At 53.5% G+C, this 12,302-nt stretch overlaps 1 protein-coding gene across 1 annotated transcript in view; it reads right to left on the reverse strand.

The window, feature by feature from the left end:
* cos (kinesin-like protein costa) overlaps positions 1 to 12,302 on the reverse strand; it is a gene marked incomplete in the record, with an annotated part of 235,189 nt that overhangs the window by 90,295 nt on the left and 132,592 nt on the right. The window contains 1 exon segment of the mRNA XM_069302674.1: positions 107 to 265. Coding sequence (XP_069158775.1) covers positions 107 to 265 — 159 coding nt within the window.

Raw genomic sequence — 12,302 nt, forward strand, 5'->3', positions numbered from 1 at the left:
CTTTATTAGATAATGTTCCAGTGGTCTGTCGGGCATTTCTCCACAGTGCTGACATAAATGGTAGTTATTAACCAGCTCCTAAATAAGACCCAAAATAGGTTCTTACCTTCAATCTGATGGTGGCATTGAGTTGCTTGAGTCGTTGCTGAGCTGCTCTTAACTCTACACTAACTCTTCTCACTTGGCCTCGTCGAGAGTCTTGAGATGCTGATAATCTCTTCACTTCTTCTACTACAGATGCACAACTCGCTTCATCCTCTGTATCCTGCAAAAAAAATCCATAATTAATATTTTGTACTGTAACTAAGGTTGCACACTGCCCAGCATTAGATAAAACACAATACTGAAAAACCAGCGTTGAATGTAATGAAACGCCATTTTCTGGGTGAGCCCTGGAGGCTCCCTGGAGCTTATCGGGCTAATGTATGTTATATTAGACCGGGACATTAGCTAAGGAGTTCAGACCTACCAGGGACCAGCGCCAGAACCTGGCCCCTTCAGAGAGGTTTCAGGGAGCAATGGCCCTAGAAAACCCCATATGGTTGGGAGTTTTCCTTATCTGCCATCGACCGGGGTCAGGCACCCAGAAAGGTAGGCATAACAAAACAAACCCCACATGGTAAAAACTACAACAAAAAATGAAAACCGAACAGAGAGGTAGAAAACGCCCTACAATCCCAAAAAACAATTAATCAATTTACTGCCGCGCCGGTCGTCCGCGCAGGCTGCCTTCAGTTCGCAAGCTAGTGTCAACCGGGATAGACACTTCTCTGGCCTCAAATTCCAGGGCGGTGTTTGCCTCGTGTGGCGTTCTCTGCTGTCTTTGTGTATTGTGTGGTTGCCAGGAGTGCCTCATCAGTGCCGGGGCTGCATGTACCTAGGGGTTTCCTTCCCTAGACGCCCTGTGAGTACTGCCCTTGCGTGTCAGGGTTATCTTCTCTGGGGCGTTTGGGAACCGCTCCCGTAGGGGTTCTTGCTGCTCGGCATTTGCCTCGCCCTTGGGGCCAGCTGGGGCCTGGGGCCCTTGTTTGGCCTTGGGTAGGGAGTGGTTGTTGTGCTGGTTAGGGCGTCAAGGTATTGCACAGCCTGCCACCTAAGCGGCGGCCGGTTCCTGTTGCCTCTGGAGACGGTGTACTTTTGCGGGGGTTTTCTTTTGTTTCGGTTTTGTTTGCCTGGTGGAGGTTCTGCCTCGTGGGTCTATAGTCCCCCTGATATTGTTTTGGTGGCCCTCTGCTAGGCCCCCGTGCTTGTACACGTCCCAGGGGATTTTCAGTGTTATCATCTACCCTTGTTGTTGGGTTTCTCAACCGGTAAGCAACACCTTGCCCGGGCTTCCCGTAGTTGCTAACCTACGGGCCCTGGAAACCCCTGTCGGGGCTCGGGGACCTATGGATGCGTCTCCCGAGTTCCAGCCTGCCTTGTGCGGGTTTGAAGGTTGCAGTGTGCCCTTGTCTCAGGGTGACAGTCACCTGTTTTGCCTCCGTTATGCTGCCTGTTGGGTCAATGATACCTTTGATCCGGAGTCTTGCGAGTCATGTTCTCTGCTTGTGCTCCAGTTTTACTCTGAGGATGTTCCTATTAGGGTACAGGCAGCATCAGCGTTGCATGTTAGGTTTAGGTTATTGCAACGCGCTAGGTTGGTTTCCCACCCGGATGCCCCGAGGCTCCCCCATTTTGGCTTTAGAGACCCTGACCTGGGGGCATTGGTCGCTATGGCTTTGGCTCTAGCCGCGCCCCTTAGTCCTTCCACTGTGGTTCTTCCTGCACCTTCCCCCCTGTGTCCGGCTCCAAAACGTCTGAGGGTTTCGGCCTCGGCACAGGGTTTAGTTGATAATGAGACTCTGGCTGCTTCGCGGGCTGCCCCATCCGGGTCGGGGTCGGAGGCATTTGAGCCGGTTCCTTCTGCCGAGGCTTCTGGGTCTCGCCAGCAGACCCCCTTCTTGCCTGCCTTTCCCTTGGACTCTGCCTCTTCTTCAGGGGTAGAGGGTTTGGAGGACGGCTCTGCCCCGGGTCCTAACGTGGGGAATCCTGGGGCTGGGGAGGAGTCGACCTGGGGGCCTTGGGCCCCCTATGACCTCGCTTGGGTGCTTTTGCCTTCCTCGCGGGGCTTATTGTTGCAGGGGGAGGGGTTTTCTTACCCCCCTTCCCTGTATGAGTATGATTTGGGTTCGGCTCCTCCCTGGGTTCGATTCCGGGCGCCTTTGGGTACCTTTGATCCGTCTTTCCAGGGGTTTGCTACTTCCCGCATCTCCGCGAAGGTGGCTCGGGAAGCTCTTGCTGCATACCTCTTGCGAGATCCGGGTTATGCCTCCCCAATGGATCGGTCCTCGTTTGAGTTCGGATCTTTGTTTGAGACAAAACATGCAGGTGGGTGACCAACAACGAACCTACCAGTGCCGACACAAACGACGAGAAACGAGCACTATGCATGAAAGCGCAAAACGCGAATCGAAAAACAGCGACCCCGCAGCAACCCAAAGGAGCAACATAACCAGCTGCAGCAGGGAAGAATGACACACGCATCCCTGAGGCATCCAAGAGGAGAACTACCCAGTACGTGAACCGCAGGAAAGCAAATACACCTGGTCCGGAAAAGGAACAAAGAAAAACCGGAGCCAGGACTGGAACCCAGCGACCGGGTCCAAGTAAAGGAACCAGGCAGGCAAGAGCGGCAGACCGAAAGTCCACAACCCCACACAGACAGCGCAACACTTAAGCCTGCAGGAAGTCACCCAGAAAATCGCAGGAACTCGGTACCAAAACACAACTAAAGACTGGGACAAAGGAGTCACTGAAGACACTCGGAAGTTGACCAAAACAACACACCACACCAAACACCCCTGTTAGGAGCCATCGACGCAATCGACGACGGAAGAGTGAAAAGAGGAAGGAAAAGGGGGTGGAACACACCCCCAGGAACGACGGGATCGACGAACCCTGAAGGAACACGGAACCGAACCCAGGGAGGGGTACACCCAAAACAACAGGAACACAAAGAGGGAAGGAACAACCCCACTCTGAGGAACTGCCAGCCCCTCACCAAGGGTACAAAGACCCAAGTGGGGCAAACGGGGCCGAGGCCCCCCCGAGGCAACCCCTCCCCAACCCCGGGAACCTTGACGGCATGACACGGGGCAGAGCCGCACCCCCAAAGCCCCAGCTAGACAAGTAAAAGCCGGGGCAGCCGTGCAAACACTAAGGAAGAGAGCCCACTGGTCAGACCCATACAGCACGGCTGGAGGAACCGACTCGAATGCCTCCGCCGCCACCCCGGAAGAGGAAAACCCTCGAGACCGCCCGAGTCTCAACCCAACCAGTCCCCGCCCCAACCCCGAAACCCGCCTATGGTTCGGAGCAGGAAGCAAGGGAGGAAGTGTGTAGAACAGAAGGGGAAGGACAAGGAGGGGCAGGAGCCAGAGCCGAAGCGACCCCCACCCCCAAGTCCGGGCCCCAACAACCAGAACGGGGCAGCCTCGGGGCATCCGGGGCCACAAACAATCAAGAACGTTGCTGCAACCTGCACCCAGCAAGCACCGCCGCAGCTGCCTGCACCCGATTATCATGACATGAGGTGCAACAGGTACTCTGAGAGAGAACTCTATCAACATCAGAGGCCCGAGACTGTTCAACACGCTTCCACTACACATAAGGGGCATAACTGGCAAACCCCTCACAGTGTTCAAGAGAGAACTGGATAAGCACCTCCAAAGGATACCTGATCAACCAGGCTGTGACTCGTATGTCAGGCTGCGAGCAGCCACGTCTAACAGCCTGGTTGATCAGTCCAGCAACCAGGAGGCCTGGTCGACGACCGGGCCGCGGGGACACTAATCCCCGGAAGCACCTCAAGGTAACCTCAAGGTGACCAGTGGCCTGGGTGAAATGGAGCACGTACCGACAAAACCCGTCGCACGACTCCGGGTCACAAAAAACAATGACCAAACAGGCAGCATGGCAGAGGCACAACCGGTGAGTGTCACCCTGAGACAAGGGGACAGAACAAACCGTCAAACTCGCAGGACGCGAAGGGGAACTCTGGGGACACACCTATAGGACCACGGAGCCCCCATGGGGTTTCCCAGGGCCCTTAGCCTTTGGTACATGCTAAGGGAAGCCCAAGCAGGGTACCGCGAACCGGCGCCCAAGTCTACCAAACAAACTTCTAAAAGCTGAACCCCCGGGACGTGTCCACTCACGGGGGCCAAGCAGGGAGTACCACCAACAGAAGAATCGAAAGAAAACACCTAGAACAGTAATGGGGGATCATAAAAGCAGACCCCCCACCCCCACCAGGCAAAAACAAAAACAGAAGAAAAACCCCGCAAGAGGACAACGTACCCAGGCAGAACAGAACCGGCCGCTGTTATAGGTGAAAACTAGCTGTGGGGTACCCCGCGCCCCTACCAGTGACGAAAACTACCACCTACCCAGAGACAAACCAGGCCAACAAAACCCCAGCCGACTCCAAGGGCGGCCCAGTACCGAGTAGTAAAGGAGGTAGAACTCAAGGTGACTTGTGGAAGGTGGCCCCAAGCCCCAAGGGCAGTACTTACAGGGAACCTAAGGAAGACAGCCCTAGGCGCATACAGCCCAAGTACCGTGGAATCTTACTCCTGGCTCACACCCCACTGGTAGAGACAGTCCACACCACAAGGCACAGAACTGAAACAAAAACCGGAGCCAGAGGCACTCGACCAGCCAGTAATACCATCAGCCAAGAACTGCCAGTTGGATCGCCGACGTGGAGGGTCTGGGGTTCCCCCTTCCCCCTCTTGGGGAGGGGGGGGGGTTGCGCAGACGGTGGCGCGGCGACGTGATGACGTCGTGCAAGTTTGATAATTTTGTTTGGGGAGTTCTGTCCACTTGTTCGGCTTTCGGTAGCAATATTTTCACCAGAATAGGGGTTTGTTTTTGGGGCGCCTACCTTTCTGGGTGCCTATCTCGGTCGATGGCAGACACAGAATGCTCCCAACCACACGGGGGGTTTCTATAGGCTATTGCTCCTCGTGCATCTCTGAGGGGGCCAGGTTCTGGCTCGTGGTCCCCGGTAGGCAAGAACTCCTAGCACTTTAACTGATGCCAGAAAGTTATACATATCCATTCAGCCTGGATAGCTCCGGGGAGCCGAAGGGGGCTCCCCAAGAAAACTAAAACAAAAAACCGAACAAAGAGATAGAAACTCCCTACAATCCCAAGGAAACAAGCAAACATCACACTTTACTGCCGCGCCGATCGTCCACGCAGCCCTCCCTGCCCCAAGAGGGGGAGGGGGGAGCCACGAACCTACCGCGCCAGCTACCTACCATCAGTTCGGAAGCTAAGCTTCAACCAATGCGAAAAAAATGCCAACCGATGGGAGGGAGGGTTTCCAGGGAGCCTCCAGGGCTCACCCAGAAAATGGCGTTTCATTACATTCAACGCTGGTTTTCTGTAGGGAGCCCCTACGGCTCCCTGGAGCTTCATACCCAAAGAGAAGGAAAAGAAAGGGCTGACCCGGGAGGCGGCCGCCACAAACTCCGCAAAGCGAAGCCAAGACAACAGGCTGCAACCTGCGGCCCAAGACAACAAGAACGCACTGGAGCAGACGTGCATAGAGAATGGGCGGCCAAGAACCTGTGCGACCCTCAAATCCCTGCGCCCGAAATGAGCTCTAGACGTCACACACAGCAGCAAAAGCTGCAAACGTCCGAACAGCACGGGCGCAAGGATAGACCGCAGGCTGGAAGACTTAAAAATTCTGTAAACGACCTGGGAGACCCGAGCCCTGAAACAGGGAACAAGGGGAACCTGATCATCGCAAAGCGCATCCCCAGACACGGTACGCAGGTAATGGCAAAAAGTGCAACCGGACAACACAGGACGCACACCCGGCCAAATTAAACAAGCATCAATAACCGAAGAACCCCTCCGGAAAGCAGCCGCCTCAACCGTCACCAGAAGGACGGAGAAAAGCTGCAAACATACAAACCTACCACCAGTTCCAAAGAGCAGAAACCTGAACCAAAGGGGCTACCACAAACTGAGGAGAAGAGAAGGCACCCTGATCAAGGACCAGGACAGCTCAGGCGACGCATGAGCAGGCCGGAGGTGAAGCAAAACACAAGAAAGCGTACGAAATGGGGCAGATGTGACGTCCACCCTGAACGAAAGCCAGAGCGGCTCCGCCAGTGCCGCACAAAACGAGGCAACAGTAGGAAACATCAAATAACTGTAGTCCTGAAAACCCAAGAAAGGACAAGAAACCCGATGAGAAAAAGAAGACAACCTACGAGGAGCAAGAAAAAGTGCATAGAAACACCAGGAACATCATACTGTCACTGAGACGAAGCTCGCAGGTGGGACACCGTCAACAAAGCCACCTGATCACCACAGAGATGGTGATACCCACGTCAAAATACCAGACACGAAGAGCCGAGGAGAAGGCCGAACCAGTCACGTACAGGACCGGTCTGACCTGCTAAAAGAGGCGGATCCGCAGGAAAACGCCACGTGTTCAGACACCTATCAAGCAGCGTCTGAAAATAAAGCCAGGCCGGCCACCAATGGACCATAAGGACTACTCTCGTGGGAATGGGTTCCAACCGAGCCAGAACCCGAAGCAACAGCTGGACCGGGAGAAGAGGAACAGGTACCCCCACCTTGACCAGTCCTGCCGAAAGGCATCCACCGTGAACGCCTTGCAGGTGGGTTAGGGCACCACATAGAATGGGCGACGTCTAGACCACGCCGACTCGAAGACGTCCATGACCAGGAGTCCATACATCCGGCAGAGCCAACAAAATGAGTCGGTGAAAACTGGCCAATCCGTAAACAGAGGAATGAACCGCGACAGCTGTCTGCCAGGACGCAGGACACACCCCCGGACATGAACCTCACAGTTAGCCAAACCTCAAGAATCCAGCAAACGAGCCACTCTAAGGGACCAACCCCAAAGGTCAAACACCTAAGAGAAACCCTGTGGTTCCGGCAAAGAACCGCCAGAGAACAGTCCGAATGGAGCTGAATGGTAGAGCACCGAGTGACCCAAACTCTCCGAAGCTCAAACCAGACAGCCACGAACTCCCGAACCGTGCTGTGAGCCCGATGGATGGACTGACCCCACCATCCCCGGCCGACCTGGTGAGCACTGGTCACAATGCCCCAGCCAAGAGATGACCCGTCCGTGAACACATCGAACGAAGGCTCGGGGAGGTGCCAAGGCACGGATCCCTAAAAACCCCAAAGAGGAAGCTGGTGATGCAGCACCAACACAAGATCTCCAGAGGAACGAACCCAACGATTGCAAGAGAGGCGGAAGGGGAGTCTCCGAAGGAACCAAACAGACGCCGAAGCCAAACCCGACCCCGCGGGCAGACCAGCACGTCGAAGTTCAGACTCCCACACAACTGATCGAGCAACTGCCGAGCAACCCAGGACCCTCTCATGCACAGCCGAAGGTGGGACCACAGCCGCAGCAACACTTCTGGAGGGAAAGACAAGGAGCGGCCCAAGAGCCCTAAACAAGACCCAGCCAGGTCGGAACTCGGGACGGAAACAGATGGAACGGCCTCCAGATCACCAGGAAACCAAACCCGGCAATCCGGAAAGAACCGCACCTCTGGCGAGCAGACAAGCGGATCGTCTGGGAGCCCACACCAGCCAGTCCTCGAGGTAGGCCAGATACCGAATCCCAAGCAGACTCAGACAGGGCACCAAGATCCGGTAAAGATGCGTAAATACACCAAGTGCCAATTACAAAATAGGGAAGGAAACAAAAGCAGCAAGCCTGAGCCCCACCGCCAACTGTGCCAGTCCCGAAAAAATGGAGAGGAACATGCCAAGAATTGACCAGGAGGTCCAGGACCACCATCCAGGACCCGGCCCCAACAAAAGCCGGACAGGAGACAACAGTCCTCTGATGAGGGCATAGAATCCAGGGCGCAGACTGAAGAAGTCCAGAAGAACCGCAGATTCAACAGGCCCATGTCTGCACAGAGCAGATGGGAACCCCAGAAGGATGGGGCGGATCGACCACGTCCAACGCACCCACTGAGATGACATGATGAAGTGCAAGGGAAGAAGCCCTCTCCGCCAGCAGCCCTAAACCCCCCAAAGGGGGAGAAGCCGTCCACCGCCAGCTGGGAAACCAGCAGAAGAAAATGGCCCCCAGAACAGAGGGCTGTGCTCGACGCAAAAGATACGAAAACACGCCAGCAAAAGTGGGAATCAAGCAGACTGGATGGGCGAAGAAGCAGAAAACCCAGGCAGGGCCAAACTGCCCCAGAACTGCTTGCAGGCATCCCCCACAGCCCCGGGAACCAGCAACAGAGGCCCCGGGCCAGAGCCGTCCTCCAAGCCCTCCGCCCTTAAAGAAAAGGAAGAGTCCATTGGAAAGGCAGCAAGAAAGGGCTGCTGGTAAAACCCAGAAGCCTTGGCAGGAGGAACAGGCTCGAAAACCCCCATCCCCAACCCGAACGGGGCAGCCCCTGAAAACCGCCCGAGTCTCGGCCCCAACTAAAACCCACCCCGACCCCGAAACCCGCAGGCGGTCCGGACCTGGGAACAAGGAGGGAAAGGGGGGAACAGGGATGGAAAGGGGCGAACAGCACCTAACCAAAACGGGGCGGCGCCGGGGCATCCAAGTGGGAAACCAACCTAGCATGTTGCAACAACCTAACCTAGCTTGCAACACGGATGCCGCCTGTACTCTGAACAGTAATAACACCAGTAGAGTATTGGAGAACAAGCAGATAATATCTCTCGCAAGGCTCCGGGTCAACGTGTCAGTGACCCAACAGGCAGCATGATGGAGGTAAAAGTGGCGACTGTCACCCAGAGACAAGGGCACTGCAACCAACGATCCCGTACAAGATGGGTTGGAACCCCGAAGACACATTCAATGGTCCACCGAGCCCCGACAGGGGTTTCCAGGGCCCGTAGGCTGACGGGAAGCCCGGGCAAGGTGTTGCTAACTGGTTAAGAAAACCAAAAATAACAAGAGGGTAAAGGACAACACTGAAAACCCCTGCGACGTGTACAATCACGGGGGCCTAGCAGAGGGCCACCAAACACTACCAGTGGAATTATTACCACACTAGGCAGACCCCCACCAGGCAAATGAAAAATAAAAACAAAAGAAAAACCCCGCAAAAGTACACCGTCTCCAGAGGCAACAGAAACCGGTCGCCCCTTAGGTGGCAGGTCGCGCAACACCTTGACACCCTATCCAGCACAATACCACTCCCTTCCCAGGGCCAAACAAGGGCTCCAAGCCCCACCTAGCTCGAAGGGTGAGGCAAATGCCGAGCAGCAAAAACCTCTACGGGAATGGTTCCCAAACGCCCCAGGGAAGATAACCCTGTCACGCAGGGGCAGTACTCACAGGGCGCTTAGGGAAGGAAGCCCTAGACGCATGCAGCCCTGGCACTGATGAGGTACTCCTGGCCACCGCACAACACAACACACGGCAGTGAACGTCACATAAGGTAAACACCGTCTAGGAAACTGAGGCCAGAGAAGCATCTATCCCGGTTGACATTAGCTTACGAACTGATGCTAGGCAGCCGGCGCGGTAGGTCCGGGGCTCCCCCCTTCCCCTCTCAGGGCGGGGAGGGCTGCGCGGACGATCAGCGCGGCAGTAAAGTGTGATGTTTGCTTGTTTCCTTGGGATTGTAGGGAGTTTCTACCTCTCTGTTCAGTTTTTTGTTTCAGTTTTTTACCATGTGGGGTGTGTTTTGTTATGACACACCTTTCTGGGTGCCTAACCCTGGTCGATGGCAGATAAGGAAAACCCCAACCACAAGGGGGTTTTCCTGGGCTATTGCTCCCTGAAACCTCTCTGAAGGGGTCAGGTTCTGGCGCTGGTCCCTGGTAGGTCTGAACTCCTTAGCTAATGTCCCGGTCTAATATAACATACATTAGCCCGACAAGCTCCAGGGAGTCGTAGGGGCTCCCCACAGAAAAATCAGCATTAAATGTAATGAAACGTCAATTTCTGGGCGAGCCCTGGTGGCTCCCTGAAGCTACTATTACTGATTGCGTACCATCTACTAGGTTGCTTCAGCCAGAAACGGTACTTAAAGGTACCCAGAAACAAACCCTGCGGGGAAAGCCCACTGAACTCAAACTCATGAAGGTGAGGGGGATTTAAGAAACCCTTATCCTGCCCCAACTTTCTGCTTGACCATCCCGGCTCATATTAATCTTGTGTTGAAGGCTGGCACTCTGGACCTCAAGGACACATTTTGGCACATTCATACATCTGAGCCCAGGCAGGGTACTGCAAACTGGCACCCAAGTGTACCAAACAAAATTCTAAAAGTGGAACCCCCGGGACGTGTCCACTAATGGAGACCTACGGGAGAGATTACCAACACACGTGAAAACACACACCGACCCCAACAACTGAGGGAGAGGACAAGGCAGACTCCCCACCAGGCGGAAACCAACAAAACAAAAGAAAAACCCCGCAAAAGATCAACATACCCAGGCGGAACAGAGTCGGCCGCTATAATAGGTGATAACTGGCTGTGCAGTACCCAGCGCACCTACCAGTGACAAAAAGTACCTCCTACCCAGAAACAAATAAGGGGCAACAAAACCCCAGCTGACCCCAAGGGCAGCCAAGTACCGAGCAGTAAAAGACACAGCAGAGGTAGATCCCAAGGTGACTTGTGGAAGGAGGTCCCAAGCCCCAAGGGCAGTACTTACAGGGCACCTACCTTGACGTTACCTTGAGGTGATTCCGGGGCTTAGCGTCCTCGCGGCTCGGTCGTCGAACAGGCCTCCTTGTTGCTGGACTGATCAACCAGGCTGTTGGACGCGGCTGCTCGCAGCCTGACGTATGAGTCACAGCCTGGTTGATCAGGTATCCTTTGGAGGTGCTTATCCAGTTCTCTCTTGAACACTGTGAGGGGATTGCCAGTTATGCCCCTTTTGTGTAGCGGAAGCGTGTTGAACAGTCTCGGGCCTCTGATGTTGATAGAGTTCTCTCTCAGAGTACCTGTTGCACCTCTGCTGTTCAACGGGGGTATTCTGCACATCCTGCCATGTCTTCTGGTCTCACGTGATGTTATTTCTGTGTGTAGGTTTGGGACCAGCCCCTCTAATATTTTCCACGTGTAAATTATTATGTATCTCTCCCACCTGCGCTCAAGGGAATACAGATTTAGGCTCTTTAGTCGGTCCCAATAGTTTAGGTGTTTTACTGAGTGGATTCTAGCAGTAAAGGATCTCTGCACGCTCTCCAGGTCAGCAATTTCTTCAGCTTTGAAAGGGGCTGTCATTGTGGAGCAGTTCTCCACTCTAGAGAGCACAAGCGTTTTGAAAAGTATCATCATTGGTATAGCATCTCTAGTGTGAAAAGTTCTTGTTATCCAACTTGTCATTTTTCTTGCGGTGGTGACTGCTACTTTACTGTGTTCTTTAAAGGTAAGGTCTTCCAACATGAGTTCACCCAGATCCTTTACATTGCCTTTTCGTTTTATGTTATGATTTGCCTGAGTTTTATACGTGGTTTCCATTTTTATATTTTCATTTTTTCCATAGCGCATGAGCTGGAACTTATCTTCGTTAAACACCACATTATTTTCTGTAGCCCATAGAAAGACCTGATCTACATCTGACTGGAGGTTTGCCGTGTCCTCTATGCTGCCTACTCTCATGAAGATCCTAGTGTCATCTGCAAAGGATGATACAGTGCTATAGTTTGTGTTCTTGTCTATGTCCGATATGAGGATGAGAAAAAGTACTGGAGCAAGCACAGTATCCTGGGGGACTGAGCTCTTCACGGTTGATAGACTGACTTTTATTTTGTTGACTATTACACATTGGGTTCTGTTGGTCAGGAAATTGTAGATCCATCTGCCTATTTTCCCGGTAATTCCTTTTGAACGCATTTTATGTGCAATAACACCATGGTCACATTTATCAAAAGTTTTTGCGAAATCTGTGTAAATTACATCAGCGTTTTGTCTGTCTTCCATAGCATCTAATGCCATATCATTGTGGTCCAGCAACTGCGACAGGCAAGAGCGCCCTGTTCTGAAACCATGTTGTCCGGGGTTATGGAGATGCTGTGATTCCATGTATTTTGTGATCTTACTTCTTAGCACTCTCTCAAAAATTTTTATGATGTGCGATGTTAGTGCTATCGGTCTGTAATTTTTTGCCTCTGCCTTATTTCCTCTTTTATGAAGTGATGCTATCTCTGCTGTTTTTAGTATATCAGGAATAACGCCAGTATCTAGGCTTTGTCTCCACAGAATGTGGAGGGCCTGCGATAGTGGTTTTTTACAGTTCTTGATGAATATGGAGTTCCAAGA

Source organism: Procambarus clarkii, chromosome 48 (assembly GCF_040958095.1).
Source record: "Procambarus clarkii isolate CNS0578487 chromosome 48, FALCON_Pclarkii_2.0, whole genome shotgun sequence".
Taxonomy (NCBI): domain Eukaryota; kingdom Metazoa; phylum Arthropoda; class Malacostraca; order Decapoda; family Cambaridae; genus Procambarus; species Procambarus clarkii.